At 50.2% G+C, this 25,462-nt stretch overlaps 1 protein-coding gene across 1 annotated transcript in view; it reads left to right on the top strand.

The window, feature by feature from the left end:
- The window catches only part of Epas1 (endothelial PAS domain protein 1), an 84,878-nt gene extending 59,828 nt beyond the window's left edge, over positions 1-25,050 (top strand). The window contains exons 6-16 of the mRNA XM_028892758.2: positions 16-221; positions 9,350-9,456; positions 15,475-15,622; positions 16,218-16,432; positions 17,455-17,642; positions 18,314-18,424; positions 19,343-19,848; positions 20,642-20,768; positions 20,955-21,072; positions 21,277-21,450; positions 22,861-25,050. Coding sequence (XP_028748591.1) covers positions 16-221; positions 9,350-9,456; positions 15,475-15,622; positions 16,218-16,432; positions 17,455-17,642; positions 18,314-18,424; positions 19,343-19,848; positions 20,642-20,768; positions 20,955-21,072; positions 21,277-21,450; positions 22,861-23,012 — 2,052 coding nt within the window. The 3' untranslated portion in view covers positions 23,013-25,050. The remainder of the gene's footprint in view (positions 1-15; positions 222-9,349; positions 9,457-15,474; positions 15,623-16,217; positions 16,433-17,454; positions 17,643-18,313; positions 18,425-19,342; positions 19,849-20,641; positions 20,769-20,954; positions 21,073-21,276; positions 21,451-22,860) is intronic.
- Positions 25,051-25,462: the final 412 nt, after the last annotated feature.

Genomic DNA, 25,462 nt, shown 5'->3' with positions numbered 1-25,462 from the left:
GTCACTTGTCCCCAGGTCTTGCACTGCACTGGTCAAGTGAGGGTCTACAGCAACTGCCCCCCTCACAGCAGCCTCTGTGGCTACAAGGAGCCGTTGCTGTCCTGCCTCATCATCATGTGTGAGCCAATCCAGCACCCATCCCACATGGACATCCCCTTGGACAGCAAGACTTTCCTGAGCCGCCACAGCATGGACATGAAGTTCACCTACTGTGATGACAGGTGAAGTGTTGACCATATGTGGCGTGAACAAGGACCAGGGTGGGTCTTAACCTGAGCGTGTCTGTGTATGAGAGTGTACCTACAGGACAGGGATGGGACTGGGTCCTAAGTGTCGGATTGCTGGTTGCAAGTTTCTAGGCTTACATCATTTTACCAGTCCTACTCAGAGGTCCCAAGCATCAAAGTTTGAAGCCTCCCATTGGCACAGCCTCTGGGTCTGTCTGCAGAGCTGTTCTGGGGTGATTATTGTCATTATTATGGCATGTGCAATTTGTTCACTTATGTATCTAGGGTCTGAAGATATTTTCAAGGGCTCTTTCCTGCCCCACATGACAAGAGTCTGGAAGAAATTTTATAAGTATTCTGATTCAAAGACTAGCCAGAAGAGTAGGGTTCTGGCCTGGATACTGACCTACACTAGTTGGCTTTCTCCAGTTCTTTTCCATGACTGACAGGTTTCACTCAGCCTTTGCCCCTGCTATGTATAGACTCATTTTTATCAGCTAGCCTCCTTGTGAAGACTTTGAAGTGAGCTACACTGGACTGTGATCCCTAAGTTCAAGGCAATTGGACATTCTCTTGGGGGACCCAGAAGTGAGAGTGTAGACTTGGACAAGACAGCCTAGGCTCTGTTGTCTTCATACATGGTCAGTGTGAGCTCTTGTTCCTACCTTTATGGAAGTTGGGAGCACACAGAAGACTACACAAGGAAGGCATGCTATCTTTATCATTGGGGTTGTCATTAGGTACAAGACTACACCACAGTTCCTAACCCCCTCCTGTCCTGCTGCTGCGATCTGGAGAACAAATTGTGATGAGCAGTGGCTTGCACCAGGGGAAGGAAAGCCCGTGAGGGACTGGGCTGGGTTATGCCTAGCCTGAGTAGATGGCACCACCATGCCTGACTGCCTTACCCAGCATGACCTCAACTCTACAGTGTCCCAAGTCAACTCCATACCACCTGAAACTCTGGGCTACTCCTTCTGACGGGAATGATTTGTCCTTGATGTACTTCTTAGGGTCATTGGGAGAAGAGGTCACAGCTGGGAATGCGTTTGGAAAAGCACAATGCCATTCCGTAGACTGAGGAGGCTTTGTGTTTCAGCTCATATCCATCCCTGGCCTCCCCAAAGCAAAGATCTTCCTCCTGAACTCAAGGAAATGAATTTGCTTCTGAAAGCCTGTGGCCCACATGAGCAAGTAACTGCCTGGTGTTCCCCAAAAGCAGAAGGCCTCCAAGGCTCAAGACAGAAGCTCCCGCCAACCTCAGGCCAGCTCCTCTTTCCCTTCTAGACATCTAGCGGCACCTGTTTCTTACAGGGGAGCAGTTCGGCTTTCCAGATTAGCTTAGGTTCTTCACTGAGTCTAGATGGACCTGGTGTGAGTTAGTGTCCTCGTCTTGGATTGGCCATCACTTATGGCTCCATTTAGGAACTTATGTAGAAGAATCCTTGACATATTCCTGTCTCCTAGTTCTTTTTTTTTTTTTTTTTTTTTTTTTTTTCAACATTTCTTTGTATTTGCTTTCTATACTTGTAACTGCTCAATCAGAATCCTGCTCTGTATCTGGATTAACTGCCACCACCGCCGCCCTGTCTCCTAGTTCTAACCACATCAGAGTTAGGACTCAAGGCGGTGGGAGGTAGTGTTTATTAAGTAAGTTTATTATTAAGTAATTAGGAAAAGCACTACAACCTTGTGGGGAGAGAAACCTGAGCTTCAATAGTCAGCTCTGATAGTCATTTTAGTCTTGCCACTGCTGTTATGGTGGTGGTCCCTGGATCCCCGTTCAGCAGAAGGTTGTTCATCACATAGGATCCTTGTGTCCACACGAACACTCTAGGCAGAAGACAGCTAGCTCTATGGTGTTTGCTCTCAGCAGTCTTCTGAGATACCCTTGGAAGTTCCAATGTCTGGTCCATGTCACCAGCTTTGAGGTGAAATGGTCCTTGGGACCCTTATCCAGTCGCCAGGAAGTGGCCGGGGGCTGTGGGTGATGGAAGTCGGGGGCGCCTCTGAGTAGATCTCAGCCATCCCCAGGCTTCATAAGCAGGGAATCCCTCGATGTCCTCAAACCCCTTGCCATCTGTAGATAACAGAAAGGAAAGGTTTTAAAAAGGAACCCTCAGACTTTGATTAGTTTTAAGGTGAGGGATCTATCCCTTGGAAAGTTAGTTCAGTGTTAATCTCTTCATTCATTGTTGTGGTTTGAATGGGTTTAGGTAAAAGCGCTAGCCTTAGGTTAAAGGGGGAAGTACAAGAAACGGGTCCCCAAAGGGACTGAAGACACCGTGTACACAGAGAGAGGGAGGGGCACCGTGGCGACTTCTTCAGCTTGGCTGGGGACTGACGGGCAGAGTAGATCCTCCCTTGAAGGATCCTGTGACTTGGGCTTTGTGACTCATCGTGTAGAGAGAGATGCTGCTTGTGACGTCTAGGGACACACTGTATCTTCAGCATAACCTTGCCTTTCAAGGAAGCCGGTGGCGTGGGGGAGAGACGATTGCAGAGGGATGCACACATACACAGTGTGCAGTGCCACACGGAGTGTTGAACCGATTAGCGGATTAGGTCACCAGCGGCCAGGCATGCCCGCTGACGAAGGGACTATTTTAAGTGTTTAATCCCTCAGTGTTATTTCTCGATTGCTTTGGGCTGGGGGGGGGGGGGCTAGTTCTGTTTTCAGTGTGTAGGGATGGGGAGCAGTGTGTGGGTGTGCGTACACACACTAACATACCCTTCTGAGAGATTCGCTGCAAACCCAGCACCTACGTGTGATGGTAAGGGCAGGGCAGAGCTCTGCCATCTCACCCAGCGAGTGCTCCTGGGTTAGTGACATCTGGCACCAAGGAGGTGGCTTTCCCTAGGGGAAGCTAGAAAGAATCCAGAGAAAGGCAGGCAGTTTGAATCCACAGTCACAGTGGGGGCCGCTGGCTATTTCCCTTTGATTGTTTGTGTTTACAGACTTAATACATCCAATAAAAGAAAAAGGGGTGTCATAGGAAGAGCAGAGAGGACGGAGAAAGGCAGCCTGGAGGTTGCTGTTCACTGTGAGCTCCCAGGTTTCCACAGTCCATCCATTTCAAACAGCTGCTTCTGATGCACCTGTGGTTCAAAACCAGCTACGGTCCCTTAGTGGGGAGAGAGGGTGCCTGAAGTTCTTTAAAAATTATTTCAGACAGTAAATTCTTCAAAAACCCTCCGATAACTTCTGCCATTCCCAGTTATGTATGGGCACAGTCATGACTCAGACACTATTGCTCATCTGAAAAGCTTGGAACTAAACATGTTTCAGATTTGAGAATTTGGGAGAAATGTTGTGTATAGACTTTCTGCAGTCAACCTGGAATTCAGAGTCCAAGATGCTCTAGAACCCGGAACTTTTCAGATGCCGTGTCAGCGCCTTTGAGCATGCCCTTTTCAGATGAAGGGTGCTCAGCCTGTTTACCACCGACGGCTGTCGCCCAGACAATGGGATGTAAAGTTGCTTAGCCAGGTTGAGGAAAAACGTCTTTCCCTCCAGCACCCACCCTCCCAAGGATGGCCGGCGATTTGCAAGTCTTTCTGCCCCAGCATCCTGAGTGCTAAGGATGCTCTTCTCTCCTGAGCTCCCAAACATAGGAGTTATTCGTCTGTTTCTTAAGATACCATGTATGGAAACTATTATATCAGGAAGAAAGGGTGGCTAAGAGTTCTGAGCTTGAGATACAAGCAGCTTAACGAAACCACAGTGAGTTTGTAGTACAAAACAGAACATGCCATCCATCCAAGGAAGACCCAAGTCATTCGCAAATCCGTTAAAGGGGCTGGGATTTTAAATTCATGTGGAGATGCCATCTAGTGGCCAAGTAGAAGAACAGCGAAGAAAGGCAACTCAAGAAGCAATGGGCTCAGCAGTTAGGAGCGTGTACTGCTCTTGCAGAGAAAGTGAACATTGGGTCTGTCTGTCGCCCCACCCGCACCCCGACATACATATAAGTACAACTACTTGTAACTCTACTTACAGGGGAATCCAACCTCTGGCATGTGTACGCGCGCGCGCGCGCGCGCACACACACACACACACACACACACACACACACTGGAAAAAAGATTTATGGTGAATTCGTTTTAGTCAAAGAGCCTAGGGACAATAAGATGATAAAGTGAGAGGGGAGTTGAGGCTCGTGAAAAGAATACCCCATAAAGTAACTGGTGAGATGGCTCAGCAGAGAGGCGCCTGCTGCCCAGCCAGAGAGCCCGAGTTCGACCCCCAGAATAACCCACATGGTGGAAGGACAGATCCGACGTTCACAAGTGCTCTTCTGGCCTCCACACACACACATGCCATGGCGTGCACACCCATATATGTACACACATACACACAAATAAATGCAGTTTTAAGGAGGAAATGATAAAGCATCAAAAGGTGTGAGACACACATGTGTGAAGACAGCCCCAAGGTGTTTTAAGTTCAAGAATGAAACAGACTGGCTTCAAGCAAATTAATTGCAAGATATTATGTTCTTTATTGCACATTGGTGATGTTTGATAAACTTGTTGCTGCTTTTTCTATAGGACAGTATGGTCTTAAGTTCAGGGTTATCTTTTGCAAGGACCGTGCACGGATTCTGGTGTATACATAATAGATTCTAAGTACTTTTGCAGGCCCGTCCCTCTCAGGGGTTATCATGTGCTTCTTTAGATCTAAAGTTAGGCTCTAATGTGCTCTGTGTCCTTGTATCTGCTCAGCTGACATGTTCTGGAATTAGCCCTAACTGTGTTTGAATGTGTAAAAATATTCATGTGTTATCCTGCCTCATCTAGACTGCTGGAAATGGTCTACAAACTCTCTCTGGAGTTTATCTCAGAGTTTCCTAGATCTCACACCTTGAACCATTCCATAATCTACTTCTCATATTTCTCTCATACTATTTGTAGGGTTTTGTCCACTAAAAGATGGCTGGTGGCATGCAGGGCAGGACTGGTCTAGAAGAGAGAGCAGGCTACCTCCCGCTATATAACTTCACCCTACAAACAGACAACACATCTCACACAGAGAAGAGAAATAGATTTTTCCATTAACCACAGAGCTCGTTGGATAGACTTCATATAACTGGGCAGTATTTTAAGTGATGTGCAAGGTTTAAGGGCTGTTACTTAAAGCAAATACAATACAATATGCAAGTACAATCTATATAAAAATGTATTGGAATGAATAGGTCTTGAAGTCTAAGTAGTGAGTAATCTAGATATCATTAAAGAAATGCATCGCCAACGCTTATAAACATACAGAAACTAAAATGAGTGTCTCCAGAGTCGTGAAAGCGTAGAAGGAAAATGCAGACTTGAGTGGAAGCATTTATTAGTGGAAGCATTCTTGGGAAAACAAGTAGGTGGAACAAAGGCGCTCAGAAATTTCATAAAGAGTTCCAATACTCCATATACATCTCGTTTACATGATTAATTTGCTTAGCAAACCCTTTCCCTCTGTGGGGAACAGGGGTAAATAGCACCCAGGCCTTCCTGGTCTCCAGGCAGTGGCATCTGGAACCAGCGAGCTCTGTCCTGCTCATGAACAACCTATGGCTGTTAACAGCCAGGATGAATAAAGGGAGCCCCGTGAGGCCTGTGGTTGGTTTCTCCTGCCTCTTGAGAGGATGACACTCGGAAAGTAATTTTCTTCCTAGTTTTGTTCTGGTAGGCCATTCTATACAGCACTTCTAGACATGTATTTTTTTTTAACACATCACGCCTTATTTTGTGTGCATCTGTGTGTACATGTATGTATGGGTTCACTTGCCTGCAGTCATGCTTCTAAGGTCAGAGGTCAACATTGGCCTCTCTCTCTCTCTCTCTCTCTCTCTCTCTCTCTCTCTCTCTCTCTCTCTCTCTCTCTGTCATTCTCCACCTTGAGTTTTGAAATGCTCTCGAAGTGAGCTGGGACTTACGGTTTTGGCTAGACTGGCTGACGGGTAAGCTGCCAGGATCTGTCTATTCTACCACCACACTACCTTCTACGCCCCAGCACCAGGGTTACAGACATGTTCTGCCTTGTAACAGCTTTTTACACTGGGGCTGGGGACCTGAATAAGACACATCACACTTTACAGGCACATCTCACTCCCAAGGTTGAAGCCCTCGTCTGGTCCTCATACTTTCTCGGTGTAACACTGACTTCAGAACCAAGTAACCTTCTCACTATGCATTGTCTATTTCCTCTTTTTCTTCCTCTCCGGCCTCCTTGTAGCTGCCTGGCCTTGTCTCTGTTCCCTTCATCTTTGGTCATCTTCTTCTGCTCATCATTAAAGAATACACTCTGTCCTCAGCTTCGAGATCTGATGAATTCAATCTTTACCCATTTCCCTCTCCTCTCAGATCAGCCCTGAGTTGACTCTCAAGTTCATGGGTGACCCTGACTGATTCTTCTCCCAGTGAGTCAAGTCTCTCTAATTAGGAAGAAAGACATGGTTCCTCCGCCCTGATGGGGAGAGCAGATGCCACTGTTATCTATCGAGTCTGCTCTTGTGCAGCCAGGGAAATGAGCTGGGAAGGTCCCCGGGGCCGTCCCAGAGACCCTATAAACAAGTTCAGTTCCTTAACCTCTCTGTGGCGTCGCTGTGCCTGTGGTTGGGGGCAAATGGCCATTAGCTCCAAGTTAGGGCTTCCTGGCTTTGTGAAGTCTTGACGACCCAAATGTTCTGCGATTGTGTTTGGGCTGTGTGTATTTCCAAGTTTTTACAGTAGTCTGTTTAAAGGAACGAAGAGGGATATTAAATATTTATTTTGGCTGACAAGATAAATGAAAGCTGCTAGTGGGAAGATAACTGGCAAGTCTGAAATCAGGTTTGTTTGTCTTCCAGGGCTTTCCCATTGTGTGCCTTTGAATGGATGATACAGTAATTAGATAAAAGCGTCTTATTATGAGGCTAATTATAATATTTACTTGGAGCATTTTGATGGAAAGATCCTAATCATGAAAGGAAATGGGATTCCTTCAGGAAAGAGGATTATCTCTTTCTTAGAAGGCCAGTGGATTCAGTGTTAAGGGTTTCTAGAAAATTCTCCATCTGCGCAGTCGGACTGGCCAATCAGTGACCCTATAAGTGGTCACCCTGTTGTCACTACAGTTCTGGTTCCCAGGCGAAGTTTGAAATGTGTTTGACTTACCAAGGATGCCATATGGTGGAGTTCACAGACAACACTCTTCTCTCCGCATCCTCCCCCAACTGCATCTGGGCTTAAGTGCCTTTGGGTGCCCACTCCAGGGTCCATGGTCAGTGAGCCCGGAGACCAGGGGATGAGTCATCCTGCAGTGAAGATGGCAGCTGGCACACGTATTCGGCCAGCCTCTCGTAGGGAAACCACAGGGCTGAGTGAGCTGCACTTGAGCCTTTTGCTCGGTGGAGCTAACCTTTGGTTTGACCCAACTTGGACCTCCAGCATTGTATCTAGTCAGAAAACTTACCTCTTCTCTGCTCACATAATAGCAGGCACCATGCAGAATGGAAGGATAGGCTGCAGATTATGGCGAGCTGCTAGAGGTACTTGTGTGTGTTCATGCATGTGCACAAACATAAACATGTGTGCAATGAGGTGGCCAGTCATGCTTAAGGAAGGAAAGGAGGTAGCAGTGATCAGGTTCCTTAATGGTGTTGGATTGGCAGGCCTCAGTTGTATCTTAGCTACAAAGAGGCCATCAGTTCAGTGCTTACTTAGCACTCCTGTGGTCAGGGCAAGAGGAGAAAGCACAGGCTGTAAGAGACACATGCATCCTCCCTAGGGCCACTGCACATGGTCTTTGGGACTGTGCAGGGCCTGAAGGAATTGGAGGAGGCTCTGTGGAGAAAGAGAGGCCTCAGGCAGACCCTGCAAGAGTTAAGGCTTTCAGACAGTTGGAGGAGAGGAGGCCAGGACAGAGGGTACACGGCACACGGCAAGTGAGCTGAAAAGTTGCTTGGAAACCAAGACTGGACTCTGGAGAGACCCAGAACCCGGCCAGTTTTCCCTAGCGCAGAGAGTAGGAGGCCTAAAATGACCCCTCAGAAGGATGGAGTGTGAGAACCACATGCATGTTACCCGTGTGGATGGAAAGAATGCGGAACTGCAAAGTGAGCACACGCGACTTTTGTTTTCCTCTCCTTGTCCTTAGCCTCTGCCCAGGGGACACAGGACACAAGTGTGTCCTAAGGAATGTGATTCCAAGTAGGACTATCTTAATGAGACCCTATCATCAGCTCTGACTTGTGATATGCTGGGTAAACGGGACAATGCACTCATGAGGGAAAACATATAGTGTCAGAGATGGAGAACTAGGACACAGGCATGACCTGTGACAGAGACGGTTGCCAGTACAGTGGTTCTAGGGCAGGCTTTTGCTCATTCAGCTGCCTCCACACAGAAGGCTTCAATGCTTCTCCATGGCTCTCCATATTTGCCAGTTCCCACCAAAACCAGACACCATGCAGAATGAACACATCCCCGCTCAGTGCAGCCCAGCCCTGTTCACCTGCGAGGACTGGATTTCTGTTTCTTCCCCTTAGCAACCTCTGTCCTCTCCTCTCCTCGAGATGAGGAGAGATGAGCAGAGCAGCCACTGGAGACATACCTAGGGTCCCAGATGGCACCTGAGAAGCATCAGGGAGTGACACTACCACACAGATACTCCCCCTGCCTGACTTCTCTTGCCAAGCTGTCTGCCCACCTGGACCACAGGATTCCCGTTTAAGTGCTCCCCAACCTCTGCTAGAATGAGCTTGAGCTGGGAGTCAGGAGGCCTCAGCTCTTGTTCCTGTTCTGACCTAGGAACCTGCACAGAGATCAAGCCAACTCTCTGCCCTCCTGGATCTCCACGCATTCATCTGCATGAACCCAGAGGAGGAGCTGTGTGACCCCTTCCTAACCCCAGGACTTCTTAGATAGTGGGTTGTGTGTGCAGTGGAGTCCACTGAGCTGGAACTTCAGGAAGGGCAGGAGGTGTGGAGGCGGGGAGATGACCCCCAGTTGCAGGCCCAGTGTGATGGGGTTTTGCTCGAATAAATAAATGGTGTGAACAGGACTTTCTCAGTTTAGCGTCTGGAGCCCCTGATTGCATGCTTGTCCAAGTTCATCTGGTCTTTCCTCCTCACCTTGGTTTCTTTTTAATTCAGAATCATGGAACTGATCGGTTACCACCCTGAGGAGCTACTTGGCCGCTCTGCCTACGAGTTCTACCATGCCCTGGACTCAGAGAACATGACCAAAAGTCACCAGAACTGTGAGTTCCTAGAGTACCCTGTGTCCTTGTCATCTGCCCTTGAGGAGTGTGATTAGCAAGGCATAGCCTTGATTACCTCCTTCCCAGAGTCGCCATCTTGGGTGGCAGAAAAGGTAGATACCTTCAAGATGGTCAGAGAACCCCAGCCGCACCAGGCTGTCAATGCTTTTATGCAAATTAAGGAAAGACTCCGGGCTCCTCTCAGGCAGTCCACATTCTGTACGACCCTGAGGGGCAGCTGTAGCTAGAGTTTTCCTGCCTTGCCCACAGTCAGGACAAATCTGTCACCCGCCAGTCCCACAGCCGCTCAGACCCAACCAAGTAAACACAGAGACTTATATTGCTTACAGACTGTATGGCCGTGGCAGGCTTCTTGCTAACTGTTCTTATAGCTTAAATTAATCCATTTCCATAAATCTATACCTTGCCACATGGCTCGATGGCTTACTGACATCTTCACATGCTGCTTGTCATGGTGGTGGCTGGCAGTGACTCCTTCTGCCTTCCTGTTATTTCTTTTCTCCTCTCTGTTAGTCCTGCCTATACTTCCTGCCTAGCTACTGGCCAATCAGTGTTTTATTTATTGACCAGTCAGAGCAATTTGACATACAGACCATCCCACAGCAGGCAGCCCTGAAGAACATCTATCTACAAGTCAATGTATAACCAGCTTGGACCCGGGCTAGAGCAGCAAGTACCTCAGCAGAGAAGAGGGGTCTGGGAGAGTTCAGAAGAAAGTGGGCTTGCACTGGATCCGTTGTAAGGGCAGAGGAGGAGAGGACTAAACAGAGAAGGTATTAAGGGAGAGGACTGTCCAGCCAGCAGAGTGTAAGCATGCAGGGAAAGCCTGCATGGTGAAGGGACTCTGGAATGGAGGCATTCAGTAGACCCTCTGTCATGGAAACATTCTGTGTCTTCATAGGCCACACATGACCTAGGTGGTACTTGAAATGTAGCTGATGCAAGGAGATGTTTTTTCTAAGTTTGATTTTTCAAGAATTTAAGTAGCTTTACTTGGCATGTGACCACCTTTACTTGGACAGGATGGTTCTGTAGTGGTCCCTCGGCCAGCTTCCCGATGTTGTCTTCTCATTTCTAGATGCTCCAGGGTAGTTTCTCTGAATCCATAAATCTCATCACCATGTAAGAACCTGTACTTGGCCCTCTGAGGACTAGGGATTGGTAGACTTGGTCTCTTCCCTAAGGGGTCTTGTGTGGAGGAAAAAGGAGACTGAGCTCCCCGAAGCTGAGTGACTTTTAACCTTAGCATCTCTCATAGTGTCGGGGGGCATTACAAGCACCAAGTGAACGATAATCTCATAGATCTTTGGGAGAGAGAGCATCCAGCATTGACACTGGTCCTGACAGGGTTGATAAGAGGGCGGGATAGGAGGAGTCAAATGGGTAAAACCCAAGACGCGTCCTGGCAGCCATACTGACAACACAGGAAACGGAAGTGTGGCTTTCGGTTCCTAGTCCCGAATCTGTCTCCCATTCCTCTGTCTCACTGTCAGGATAGCTAGAGCTCAGATCCACTAACTGAGCAGCACTCCACAAGCTGGGCACAGCATGCTTTGAGGGGGTCGGGGGAGAGGGAGAGAACATGTGCTTCTCTTTTAGATTCACACTGCTGTTTTCTCCCTGTGGCCTTTGAGTTTCATCTGATCTAATAATACAGCAGGGACCATTATGGTACCACAGACAAGTCTCCCACTGTGATCTCTGGCAAAAACAACCAAAAATACCTAAAGACAACAGCCTCGATCCAGCCCCACTCAGGGACCCAGGGATGGCAGAGAAAGACCAGGTTACTCCTGTATGCCATCACTGTGGCCCAGCTAGAGATTGCAGCCTTCTCTTAGAGGGCCCCATGCTTTTGTGTTTTCCAGGGGTTCCCCATTCCCATGGCAGGTTGGTAGAAACACACAGCTGTACTGCCCAGCAGTTAGTGCCTCGGGGCCTGGCTTCCTTCCTTTCTCGGCCTTCTAAGCCAAGGGGTCCACCAACACAGGAAGGCAAGGGCTTTTTTTTTTAAGTATCTGGGAATTCTGGGATTGGACAGTACCACACTTTGTCTTCTGGGGAGGGTGAACATAAGAAGCACAGTCAGTGGGATCGGTCATATGGAAATGCTCCTCCCCCTTTAGAACTCCCTGATCTATAAAAAGAGCTAGCAACAAAAAAGTTGGCCCTATCAGTTTTGAGGCTGACTCCTGGGGGAAATATGTTGGGAAAACATATTTTTTGGTTGGATGTTGTTTTTACTGACTCCATATATTTAATCCCCCAGCACACTTAAAGATAACTCACAGTTCAAATATAAAGTACAGACTCTGGGTTTGTGGTTGGTTGGTTGGTTGGTTGGTTGGTTGGTTGGTTGGTTGGTTGGTTGACTGGCTGACTGGCTGGCTGGCTAGCTGGTGTTGGTTGGTTGGTTGGTTGGTTTTATTGTTGTTGTTTCCTGGTGGCGTTAAGTAAAGCTGCCCTGAGCACAGAGGCCTCTGCTTAGCCAATGGTTGTGCATCAAGCCAAGGTTACCTGGGCTAGAAACAGGGTCAGTGTCAGTTGTGAGAGGGGTCTCCACCCCACCTCCCCCTGCAAATACAGTTGGACTATAGATCGGCACTCATCCCCCGGCCAAGGTGGAGGCTTCGGTTAGAAGCGCATCGAAGTTACATGTCTCCAATTCACCCCCGTGTGTCTCAGCCTGTACGTGTTTCCCATCAAAATGCCTGGAGAAGCTCAGTCCTCAACCAGGTTTAGATAATTGAAAGTTATCATTTCCAAATGGATTATTAATTTATAAGCTGTTACTCTCAAAGGAGGGGCAGGCGTGGATTCTCTTTGTTGTGCTCTTAGGGAAACAAGATTAAAGGCCATAAAAAGCCTATCTCCTCCCAAGTAGCAGGCCCCTCACCAAGGCTGGCATTAATGAGATGATTAGAATGCTGGTGTGAATTAGATTCTACTCATAGAGCAGGCCCTGCCTGCAATTACCAGGAGTGCAGTCACAACCTCTGCTTGGTGAACTGTTTCATCAAAAAGACTAAGAGCCTTGAATGTGGTTTGCATTAAGAACTGTCTAAATGAGTTAACTCCAGATTTGAAATCGTGCAAGAATCGTGTCCCCGCAGCTAGGTGGTCTCCAGAGAAAGGGGCAGCAGAGAAGAGCAAAGTTCCTTCTTGGCCCAAGGAGCCCATGATGGTTTAACAAAGTGGCCATAGCAGACTTTGCCTTCTCATTTGTTTTGGGGCTCGACATATGGAGTCAGGGAGGGTTGATTGTCCCGGGAATCAAAAGAGCAACTATCTAAACGCTGTTACTATTGTCCCGTGCAGTGTGAAGTGAGTCACAGCCTTCCTAGCCTGAGTCTCCTCATGTTAAAGGGTGGTATCACTCCTCCCTATGGTACAATATTCCATTGAAAAGATTAGATTAGGATGACACAGCCTTTACTTGGAAAAAATAATTTGGCTGCTTCTGATAATAAAAATCTGGTCTTAGCATTTCCTCTAAAAGTTTCACTTCTAGCTACAGGCCTGTGAGAAATGAAACTGAGTTCAAACAAAGATCCGGACACAGAGGTCTATTGCTGTTTTATTCACAACAACTAAAAACTCAAACATCCAGACGAAGGGATAAACTAGTTGTGGTATGCCCATACAGTGAGATACTACTCCCCCATGAAAAGGGGAGGAGACACAAGAAACACCGGCAGCAATGGGTACCTCAAGAACCCACTGATCAAGTGTAATGAAGTCAGGCACGTGAAATAAACTTGAACGACCCTATAGAAAGTCTGCAGTGGTTGTCTGGACTCTGAGGTTGGAACTAGGATTAGTTAGGCATCTGGGCCTTGGCGCTGAGGGAGATGAAGTGCTTTGTGCTTTTGCTGAGGTGATAGCTACACTGTGATGGTATTTACATTGCACTATATGCTTAACATGGGTATGTGTCCATGGAAGGTAAATGAAAATCCAGTAAAGCTTGTTAGGGAGAGGCAAATAAAGTTGACAATGAGACTCTAATTTAGACTCTTGAGTCTGAGACTTTTGTGCAAGTCAGCAATAATGTTTAGTGAAAGGAAATCTGTGAGGGCTTCAGTCACTGCAGATGTGAAATGGGTGTTTTACCCATTAATAAATAACCCATGCTGTCGCTTGTCAAAGGAGGCGACCATGACACTGATCTCCACAGGTGCCCTATGTACCGGGCCCTGAGCTCATCGTCACAAGGACTTGAACTCATCTCACGAGGCAGCTATGGGCTCTGTGGAGCAATGCATACATGTAACTCTCAGCCATTCCTGCCCCTCGCTGGTGCTGGCTAAGATTTTCAAGAGGGTGAGAAGGGCCGAGACGCAGATTATGACCAGCATGAGTATGCACGAGGCTGTGTCCCTCTACCATGCAGGACTGGTGAATAGGAAGATGGCCCAGGAGCTGACTAGGAAACCCGGGGAAACTGTCTAAGGGAGCCTGGCTGTTTTCTCATAGAGCCCCCAAAGACATTGCCTGTAAACAGTTCTGTGTAATATAACCGGACAGTACCTACACACTGGACATTAATAGCGTGGGGACGAGGAGACTTCTAAACATCTGTGTAGCTGACGAGGCGGGCAAGTCCATTTGATCCTCAGCACAAGCAGCAGTAGCATCCTGGACGGTTAATAATGACAATGATGGACATGACTAGTCTTAATACCACAGTTTGCAGAGGAGGAAACCACACCAGGATTGTTCCTTCCCCAAACTCCTCATGCCAGCAAGACTTCCTGATCCTCCTACCATACCTCTCCCCAGTTCTCTGTGACCTGTGCGCTCCTGGGCTTGAGCTCCCAACAATGAACTTCCAAAAGATGGGAGTAGATAGTTTAAAAAGCTAACAGACATTTCTGAAGTCAGCAGGGGACTTCACTAGGGGACAGGAGCTTTTAATCTCTCTCTCTCTCTCTCTCTCTCTAAGAAAAATGGAAAATGCATTTGGAAATGGGGAAGAGGACAGTCTGGGGTCTGGGGTGTTTTTAGACAGTGATAACACATGTAAAAATGAACTCTTAGAATAATCTAGAAGAGGAAAGAACTCCAAGCCAGCAGTCTCAGTGGGTAGTTGGGAGGCAAGTTTAAAGAACTTCCCGTGGTTGAGGAGGCTGTGAGGAGGCTACTGGTCCTGGGTTACAGGCCTTTCTTGACCCCAGCTGACACTATCTCTGCTCCCTAAGTGACAGACCTAACAGATGACCTTGAAAGTTCAAAGATCACACTTTAAAAAAAAAAAAAAAAAAAAAAAAAAAAAACAGACCTCAGCTGGGTCTCATGGCACAACCCTGAGTCCCAGTTATTCTGGAGGTTAAGGCAAAAGAATTGCTAAGTTTAAGGCCTGCCTGGGCTACAGAGTGAGTTGGAGGCCAGCCTGACCAATTATGGAGACCTTGCGTCAAAATAAAAACAGACAGCTGGGATGTAACTCCATGGTAGAGCACTTGCCTAGTGTGTGTGTGTGTGTGTGTGGTGTGTGTGTGTGTGTGTGTGTGTGTGTTGTGTGTGTGTGTGTGTGTGTCCCTCTGTCCGAACTTCACAGTCGGGGAATGGCGACGGGTCTGCATCCCTGCAGCGGACCTTTCTCCAAGATGCATTCTAGCGCTGCAGAGGGTGATCGAAGCCTGTGAAGAAGCAGGGTTCTGCTCTTGGTTATGTTTCCCCTGAGCTGCCTGGGACTCCGATAACGAGGGTTTTGAGGGGGCCTGGCAGAGCTGTAGAGTAGGTCACTCCCGCACTGGGCAGGCAATGGTCTGCTTTCCTTCAGACCGCCTATTCCCCTTTCTAAAATGAAGAGTCGGCTGAAATGCCCTCCGGCCTTCCTCCTAGGGTACTCTTTCCAGTGCCCGGTGTCTATCTGGCAGCTCTGTCCATCCCGCACTCCCCCCACCCCCCGGCAGGTGATACCTCCGGTGGGGTCTGAACGTGTGCCGCACATGCTCCTCCACCTCTCTCATCTCGGCCCCCTTTCTTCCCTAGTGTGCACCAAGGGGCAGGTGGTGTCTGGCCAGTACCGGATGCTAGCCAAGCATGGAGGATACGTGTGGCTGGAGACCCAGGGGACAGTCATCTACAACCCCCGCAACCTGCAGCCCCAGTGTATCATGTGTGTCAACTACGTCCTGAGGTGAGGAGGGGAGGGGGCGGGGCACCCAGCCTCTCCGTGCCCTGGGAACTACCTCCAAAAGCTCTTGCCGTGGGTGGGAATCCTTCTGAAGAGGGGTTTTCATTGAGATCTGAGGAGCAGAGTTCTGGAGGTTTCTCATCTCCCTTGCGCCTCGTCGGTTATGGTGACATGCCTCTGACTTGTGTTAAGGGGAGGAGATTGTGTACAGTAGTTGCTTAGTATCGTGTGAATGGGAAACCAGAGCTGCTCGGAGGCCATGTCCCACCCCCCCCACCCCTCCCCCACCCCCAGAAGAACAGGACAGGCAGCCACAGCTATTACGAAGGAAATTGACATAGCATCCCGGCCTCTTGTACACCAGCAGCTCAACACACAGTGTAGCCATCTGAAACAGCCGGTAGGTAGAGGTTCTTCTCGTGGTCTCTGCTTCCATGGCTCACAGACTTCGATCCTTTCCAAAATGTCAGCAGTATCCCTGCCCATCTCTTTTGTCTGAGAGGTGGAGCTATCAGACTTTCTGTGTCTGGGGGAGCCAAAGGCTTTGACTTAAAAAAAAAAAATGCAGAAACTCTGAACAGCTCTCTCATGCCATTAGTGAGATTGAGAAGAACGATGTGGTGTTCTCCATGGACCAGACCGAATCCCTGTTCAAGCCCCACCTGATGGCCATGAACAGCATCTTCGACAGCAGTGATGACGTAACCGTATCTGAGAAGAGTAACTACCTGTTCACCAAGCTGAAGGAGGAGCCCGAGGAGCTTGCCCAGCTGGCCCCCACAGCAGGAGATGCCATTATTTCTCTGGATTTTGGTACGCACTTCCTAGCCCCAGCTGAACCCTGGCCCCTCTGAGACTGGGAATAGTTCTTAGGACAAGCCTCCGCAGACACACCTTCTCTAAACCAGAGCTACACTTGACCTTGCCCATGTGCCAACCACGTGTTCACGGTCAGGCTCTGCCAGGCACAAAAGGACCCCAAACTCCCTGGCCACTGAGTTATATGCCCTCATGAAGGGGCAAAAGGAGGTGGGCTATGAGATGGGTCCGTTCTCCACCTGGCTGTGGGGGTCTGAGTTGAGGGAGAGAGGCTTTTCTGGGCCTGTCTAGAGAGATGGTAGATCCCCTCACATATCTCAAAGTGCACGCCCTTATTTAAGTGGAAGGCTAAGGAATAAAGCCAAAAACACCAGTGAGGACATCCAGGCCAGGATGAAGCCCTCAAGGCTGTCTGGTTAGAATGTTCTCCTGTCTCACTGGAAGAGAAGTCACTGTGGTCCAGGCAGAGTCCTCAGCTATTCTGACTTCTTGAGGTGTACATGTAAAGGCCTCTTCCAGGTCACACCATACCCCACCCCGCCCTAGCCCAACCGTGACTGCTGGTCTCTGCAGTTACTGTCTCCTGTGATATGTGTGATTCAGAGGCCACAGGAAAACTGATGTCTCAGAGAATGATAAAGGGCAATGAGCCCTTGCATGAGATATCTTGCAGCCCCTAGCTTCATGATGGTACTAAGACAAATGGCCCGTCAATCTCTGGTAACTTCATCTACATTCTGGAGTGTTCTGAGGGATCAGCTGCTTCTAGTAAGTGCAGTCATCTCTGAAAGGCAAACGCTGTTGGGAACTGTTCTCATTATAAGGAGTCCCCATATTGAATCACAGCTCTGGTCAAAGGCTCCTCGGTCTTAGCTAGGCTCCCGGGTACTGAGGGTGTCCATCCCAGGCCCACTGTCAGGACCCTTTTAGGACCTTTGGGAAACTTCTGGGCTTCTTCCTCCCTGGGAAGAGCCTAGACCTCATGACTCTTCACCAAGCATGTCTTGTCTTTACAGGAAACCAGAGCTTTGATGAGCCATCAGCCTACAGCAAGGCCATCGTGCCCCCAGGCCAGCCTTGGGCTGCAGAGCTGAGCCACAGTGGCCAGAGTGAGTCCGGGAGCCTGCCGGCCTTCACTGTGCCCCAGGCGGGCACCCCAGGGAACACCACGCCCAGTGCCACAAGCAGCAGTAGCTGTTCCACGGTGAGCCCCACCCTCCGGGGGGAGCACACAGAGCGGGCGGGCCCCATGCTCTGCTGCCAAGGCCTGAAAAGACATTCCGAGACGTACTGTCCCCGTCAAGTTATTGCAGTGCCCCCCCCCCAGAATGCGGGGATGCTTATCTTCCAGGGACCATAGAGCTGACAGCTGGCTCTTAGTCCTTGTCCCCCAGCCCTGAAATCGCAGTGAGAACCGAGTTTGGTCTCTGTGCAAACGAGAAGGCTTCAGTCACAGAGCTCTGTTGGCCTCTATCCAATGTGCACGGCAAGACGCCCTAGGACTGTGGTTCATGACCCCTGGGGTTGAGTGACCCTTTCACAGGGGTCACCTCAGACCACCAGAAAACAAATACGTGACAATTCAGAACAGTAGCAAAATTACAGTAGCCACGCAAATAATTTTATTATTTATCTGTTAGGAAGGTTCGAGAACCCCTGATCTAGGAAGTGAGGCAAACGTCTCCTTACGGGGAGACCAAGGTTCAGAGAGGTTGACGAACGGATCTGCTTCACACAGCTTGTAGATAGTAGCCCCCTTCATTCCTTGTGGAATGCAGCCGAATGAGTCGGGAAACACGCTTGTTCGTTTACATCGGGCTTCTGGGGAGACAAGCACCATGTTCTTGACTCGGTCCTCTCCTTCTCCGTCTCCAGCCCAGCAGCCCTGAAGACTATTACTCATCTCTGGAGGATCACTTGAAGATGGAAGTGATCGAGAAACTCTTTGCCATGGACACGGAGGCGAAGGACCAGTGCAGCACCCAGGTAGGGAGGCCCCGTGTGGATGATGAAGGCTCCTGTGTCCCTGTGCAGAGATCCCTGGGGGGCTGAGCAAAGGACAGGGGGACAGGGAGCTTGCAACCAGCCCTCCTCCCGCTTTTTCATTGTTTAGTCCTGCACTTCCGCTTTTAATTCTCAACCTCCTCTCCCCCCCCCCAAATCCACACCACCAAACCTCTAAGGAGGCACGTCCAAATTCTTCAATCGACGCAGTTTAAAAAGTCATTTCACTTTAAATGATTGACAGAAATGCTCCTGAGTTGTATATTCAATGACAATTTATTGCACAAGGCCACACATTGTAAGTGGATGTGGTGACGGCCAGTGCTCCAGGGGCAATCCTCATACCCCAGACTGTCTCAGACCGAGTTCTCCATTTAGGCCTCTACCTGGCTCCTCATGTGTGCCGTCGCCCTGGCCTGCAAATTTTTTTCATCGTCTCTGGGTGCTAGTTAGAGAGGCCTGTCTGCAGTGAGGGGTCCGTCACTAACTGTGGCCACAGCTTGTCTCTGTTTATGAGTGTTCCAGTGGGACAATGGGAACCCGATGCAGGTCTCTGAGAACGGCGCTCCCTCCACAGGGCCTGGGAGGGAGGGGAAGAGAAGCTGCCCTTCATCTCGGGAGCTTGAGTGTAGCAAGACTAGGATGGAGGGGCAGCCTACGCCATGGAGGCAGGGAGCTTGCCTGACTGGAAGAGAATGGAGCAAGAAGGCATTGCAGGTCAGGGGTGGAAGCTTAGAGCATGGAATGAAGTGCATGGCCAGAAAGTCTTGTGCCCCAATGTCACATCTGAGAGTTTCCAATACAAGTGTTTGCATGGAGGAGTGAGCCTTTGAAAAGGCCCCGGGAAAGGCATGGGCCGGGCCAGCCACGGCAATGCAGCTTTGCTCTCTGTCTCCTCAGACGGATTTCAATGAGCTGGACTTGGAGACTCTAGCACCCTACATCCCGATGGATGGGGAGGACTTCCAGCTGAGCCCCATCTGCCCAGAGGAGCCCCACGTGCCAGAGAGCCCCCAGACCAACGCCCAGCACTGCTTCAGTACCATGACCAGCATCTTCCAGCCGCTAGCCCTGGGGGCCACCCATAGCCCCCTCTTCCTGGGCAAGTACCCCCAGCAGGTGGAAAGCAGGAAGCCGGAGCCGGAGCACTGGCCCATGTCCTCCATCTTCTTCGACGCTGGGAACAAAGGGTCCCTGCCTCCATGCTGTGGCCAGGCCAGCACTCCTCTCTCTTCGATGGGAGGCAGATCCAACACTCAGTGGCCTCCAGACCCACCATTACATTTCGGGCCTACCAAGTGGCCTGCTGGCGATCAGAACAGTGAACCCTTGGGGGCTCTGCCACTGGGGCCATCACCGGTGGAGCCGCCCAACACCTCACCTCATGTCTCCATGTTCAAGATGAGGTCAGTGACAGATGCCAGGCTGGAGGAGTCTTCAGTACACACCCACCAGTGGGTGCTCTGGGGCCCCACCTCGGCTTCCCGCCCCACCATAGCCCCTCACTCTGCAGGCAGCTGGCACTCGACCTACCTAGTTAGAGAACTGATATTTGAAGGCCAAACCCCCAGAACATAGGAGTAAAGGACTCACTGAGTACCTCAAACCTGGTGTCTACCTTTTGATCACCCCAAGGGTACTTCACTCACCTTAGGGTTCATCTTTGGGCACAGATAGGTATTTGAGTGACAGTTTCTCCATTCTCTCCATAATCCCGTGCTTTCCACCGGCCCAGGCTTCTACCCGAGAGCCTCTGCGGGATACACGCAGACGCCAACATGCCCTATCTCACCCGCCACACCAGGTGCTCACTGGTCTAAGTCCCAGAAGCTGGGATGTGTGGTCTATAGTGTGTGCCCTTTGTAAAGCACCCTAGATGGTCCTCTGGGTGGGAGGCACTGAGCAGAAATCCTTGTAGAGACTGATGTCATCTAGCGGGACAGTCACCTATGAGGGCAGGACTGCCCGAGAATAGCTGAGGTAATAGACAGGTGTGTGAAGGGAGGTACAGGTGCCTGGATGCTTTGGCATCTCACCAGGTGGAGGAACAGAAGGCAGAGCCACAGCTGTTCAGGCCCTTTGGCACTCCACATTTCTGGGTCCATAAATCGCCTCCGTCATAAATATTGGTCCTGTGAAGACACCAGGTGGGAGGCCATAGACGCCCTTACACTCTGCTCTCTCTTCTTGGCTTGGCAGGTCTGCCAAGGACTTCGGGGCTCGCGGCCCATACATGATGAGCCCCGCCATGATAGCCCTCTCCAACAAGCTCAAGCTGAAGCGCCAGCTGGAACACGAGGAGCATGCCTTCCAAGACACGAGCGGGGTAAGCCGCCTCCTCACCGGGGACTGCCATGGGCATCTCTGCCTTCTGGGCGGGAAGCGAGGCTAGGGCAGAGATGTAAACAGCTCAGGCCGGGGGTGAGCACCTCCCTGTGTCGTCTGCTGGGTCTGTGTGGTGCCCCCACGCCACCCCTTGCCCTCTGCCTCCAACCACACCTCACATCTGCAGGGGGACCCTCCGGGCACCAGCAGCAGTTCACATTTGATGTGGAAACGTATGAAGAGCCTCATGGGTGGGCCCTGTCCTTTGACGCCCAACAAGACCATCAGTGCAAGCATGGCCCCTGGTAAGCAGGCCTAACCAGGGGTCCAGAGGGTTGGAGGGTCAGGGCCCATTCCCTGAGCCTTGTTAGAATGGGCTATGTCCATGCCACGAGGGGGCTCCGGGTTCTGCGGCCTCTGCACGGCCTCTGAAAAGACAAGGCAGGCTGAGAGCTACCATCGGTCCTATCAGACGGCACCACATTCACCCTCCGGCTTGGATCTTCCAGATGAATTCACCCAAAACTCCATGAGAGGCCTGGGCCAGCCACTGAGACACCTGCCACCCCCGCAGCCACCATCTGCTGTGAGCCCAGGGGAGAATGCCAAGAGTGGGTTCCCGCCACAGGGCTATGCCTCCCAGTTCCAGGACTACAGTCCTCCAGGAGTCCAGAAGGTGTCAGGTGAGTGAGTGGAGCGTGTACCATACCCAGGGTCTGATGCACCACGGTGGGCCTGACCGGACAGGAAGCTGGGAAGCAGCCACTCACGGCAGCTCTGCATTTGGATGACGGGCTGCCTTTGGAGCCTCTGCTCAGGCCTCAGGAACTAGTTACAGTGCATCCAGCCAGGCTGCATGAGGATGGATTGACTAGCCAGGACCTGCGTGGTGCCAGGCCCAGGAAGTGGGTGACAGTGACTTGTTCAGAGAATCTCTTGAAGGCCCCCCTCAGTGAGAATCTGAACTGAGAGAGAGAGGGGGGGAGGAGAAATCGCTCTCTCCATATGCATGGCCCCGGAGAGAGGGCAGAGCTACAGTTACTTCTGACCAACTCGGGCTAGGAAAGCTTTGGGAGAAGGAAGCGAGCGGCTGGGATGGTGAGGAGCCCAGGGTGTGATGGAGTTCTGAGGAAGACAGGTGCTCTGGAGTGGGGTCTGCAAAGACAAGCTGGCTGCTCTGGAAAGGCAGGCTGGAAGGCTTTAGAAGGAACCCTCCAACAAGCAGGTCACTTGCAGGCTCTTGGCGGACGTCTGTCTTTTCCTTAGCTCCTCGTTGCCTCAAGTGCACACACAACATCTCTCTGAAAGCATGCACGGGGGACTCACTGACAGCAGGGTAGCTTGGTGATCCGGAAAGTTCAGCTATTGCCACTGAAGCCCAGATGTGTTCCTGCAGAGGCCCCTGCTTGGCACATACAATTTGTGGCTTTGGGGCCGGGGGTGGGGGGGATGCCAGAACCTTGTCTACAGTCTTATAGTTGGGTTCTAAGTCTGTGGAACCCCAGAAGCCCTGGGCTTGATATCCCAGTCCCGCTGTTTATCAGCAGGTGGGCGGGCAAGCCCGAAGGAGAGACCCATGCGTCACTCAGCCCCTGGTACACATCTGGTCAGCAGTAGTCAGCATATGACAGGTTCCCCTGGCGGTTGAAACCAAAGCAAAAATAATTTCAACTTAGATCACTTTCTGACCATGACTGAAAGAGGAGGTGAAATTAACAGGGGGTGAGGTGAGGCATCTGTTTATAGGAATGCAGGCAAGAAGGGGAAGCAGGTGGACCCCAGGAGGGAGAGGCCACCAGGATATTGCCCTGTGCCAAAGCTACGGGACCCCTGTTGCTGCTAGCACCTACTTTGGATCTCAGCACCACTGAGACATGTTCTCTTCTGGCTCCATCCTCTGGAATGGGGAGTGGAGCCCAGGGCAAGATGGCCTTGGTACCTGACGTTCCCGGCCTGCCATGGAGACGTTGTTCTTGCCATGGGGGCCCTTCTCCCTGATTGTCTTCAGTGGGGGAGGTACTGTGCCAGCACTTGGGTCAGGCTTTTAAAGTTCCCTCCCCTCCACCACCCCCCCGCCCCGCCCCTTCTTGCAGGCATGGCGAGTCGACTGCTGGGGCCATCGTTCGAGCCTTACCTGTTGCCGGAACTGACCCGATATGACTGTGAGGTGAATGTCCCTGTGCCGGGAAGTTCCACACTCCTGCAAGGGAGAGACCTTCTCAGAGCTCTGGACCAGGCCACCTGAGCCAGGGCCTGTGGCCGGGCACGCTCTTGCCCTGCCATCTTGTCTGCCAGTTCTCCACCTTCTGTCTGTGTTGCAATTAGGTATCTCTAACACCAGCACACTTCTTAAGAGATGTACTGACCTGGCCGATCTGCCCAGGTCACCAAGCAGTGGCCTTTACCTGACATGCTCACTTTATTATCCGTGTTTTCAAAATATGTAGTCGTTTTTTCCGCTGATGAAAACGTTCTGAAATTTTGTAAGATTTTCCCCTCCCTTCCTTGAATGATTTCTAATTTATATTCCCCAAAGGTTTCTCTCTCACATTCAGTATCCCACTAACAAGCATGGTGGACCTTGGCTCTCCTTAGAGGAAGCCTGGGCTTCGTTCAGCTGAAGTGGTTTGGTGGTTGTTATTGCCAAAGAGAAAAGGATTTTGCTTTCCAAGCTCCACTGTGGATTCTCTGTTTCTCTATCTCTGTGTCTCTCTCTCTCTCTCTCTCTCTCACACACACCCTAATCACCATATTGTAAGATTTAGTGTGCTTTTTAAAAAGCCAACTCTTTGCTCTGATTTTGATATGACTTATGGGGTAAAAAAGAAGCAATGTGAAAGGTAAACTCCAGGGTTACCTGTGAAGCCACGCAGTGGCTTTCCTGAACCGTTTGGTGGCGTCCCCCATCACACCCCAGGTTCAGGGGATTTTTTTATTATTATTACTCAAAAGTAAAACTGAAGGGTTTTTTTAAAGGAAAATTTATATCTGGGTTTAGTGTTTATCATATATATGGGGTACTTTATAATATCTAAAAACTTAGAAATGGAATCCTGCTCACAAAATCACTTTTAAGATCTTTTTAGGGCTGTTGATTTTATTTTTCTCAGTGTTCTGGACACTGTAGAACTGTATAGTACTCCCACAGGCCTGTACTAACACCGCTACAGATCTTTTTTCCTCTCTCTCTTTCTCTCTCTGGTGACTTTTTGCTTTTGTGACATGCCACGGGTGTGGCAAACAATCCCGGGAGTGGAGCCATTAAGGCAGAGCATGGCACGCTGTCTTCTCTCCTCATGTTCTCGTTCTGTGTATTCTGTACGTATGCATTGTGACTGCCGCCACGAGGGCTCGGGGACGTGTCGGGGATGGGAAGGAGGCGCTTTTCCCTATTTTCTGGTCGTGTTCTTCGCCCTTCAAGCACACTGAGCTATGTGACTCTACCTGTCTCCCTCATGCGGCACATTTGGGTATTTCCACAGCCACCATGAATGGTCTGAATGGGGATTCACAAAGCAAGTGGGGATCCACGAATAATACAGTGACCGGGTCCTTGGAGCTAAACTCGGAGCCGGTGCCAGGTCTGACCAGCCCTGCACCCCGCCACACCCGCAGCTTGCAGGGCAGATGGTCCTGCCAAGCCTAGGTGTAGCGCCCCCCTGCGGGCGAGCAGCAGGCAGACCTCTGGGGACAGCCTCTAGCAGAGGTCTCCGTCTCCATGAATAGGTAGGAAGCACTGAAAATAGTATTCCCAGAGCACTTTGTAACTCACTGGGGAAGAGGGAGGCCACCTTTGGGGTGTGTGATACCAATCAACATAAGATGTTGCTCACTTGGGTACAATAAAACTTTAAAGACACACAAAGCCCATCAGGCCAGAACGCAGTAAGCCTAAAGAGACTTACTGCCCGAACCAAAAATTAACTGTCAAAGTCAATCTACCTAAAATGACCTAGGCACGGTGTTGTCCAAGTCGCACGTTGGTGCGCGGTGTGGCCTGACGCACGGTGACGGAACTTGAAGGGTTATTGACATGTGACTGCTGGTATTTGATTTCTTGTGTTGTCGCCTCAGCATTACGGGCATTTTCCCTTTGCAGTTTAACTGAAAACACTCTGAGAAATACTCCGAGCTTCATATTAACCTTTCCTGTCCATGTAACAACTTCATGAACATTATTGCGTTGTCAAATTCCTACTGATGACATTATAACTGTGCGGGAGCTTAACTTTATAAGGAAATGTATTTTGACACTGATATCTTATTAAAGTATTCTGATCCAATTCCTGCTGGTGCCTCTCATTTCCTGTGCATTTATCGTGGGCTGTGCCAATGGAAAACGATGCTCTTACTCACTGCCACACAGAAAATGAACATTGGAACCCAACTGGACCAGATGATTGACGGCAGCCAATGGGAAGTCTGATAACCGAAGGGAAACATTTGCACCTGGCTAGTGCCTAAGTCCAGAAGTCATACGCTGTCTTCTGTGTGTCTCTGCAGAGACCTACGGGCCCTTTTCTCTGTAGGCTAGAAAAGAAGGGAAGAAGCCGTGGTCTCTACCTTCAGAGATCCACAGGAGGCACTGAGGAGCGTGCTGGTCCTTGTGTCTTCACACTGGGCATCCAGCAGAGGTTCCGAGAAGGGCATCTTGGGCCAAGGTCAGAGAGGACTCTACTTCAGTGTGAGGTCAAG

Source organism: Peromyscus leucopus, chromosome 22 (assembly GCF_004664715.2).
Source record: "Peromyscus leucopus breed LL Stock chromosome 22, UCI_PerLeu_2.1, whole genome shotgun sequence".
NCBI lineage: Eukaryota > Metazoa > Chordata > Mammalia > Rodentia > Cricetidae > Peromyscus > Peromyscus leucopus.
The sequence above is the reverse complement of the archived record's forward strand: the minus strand, read 5'-3'. Positions and strand labels throughout refer to the sequence as shown.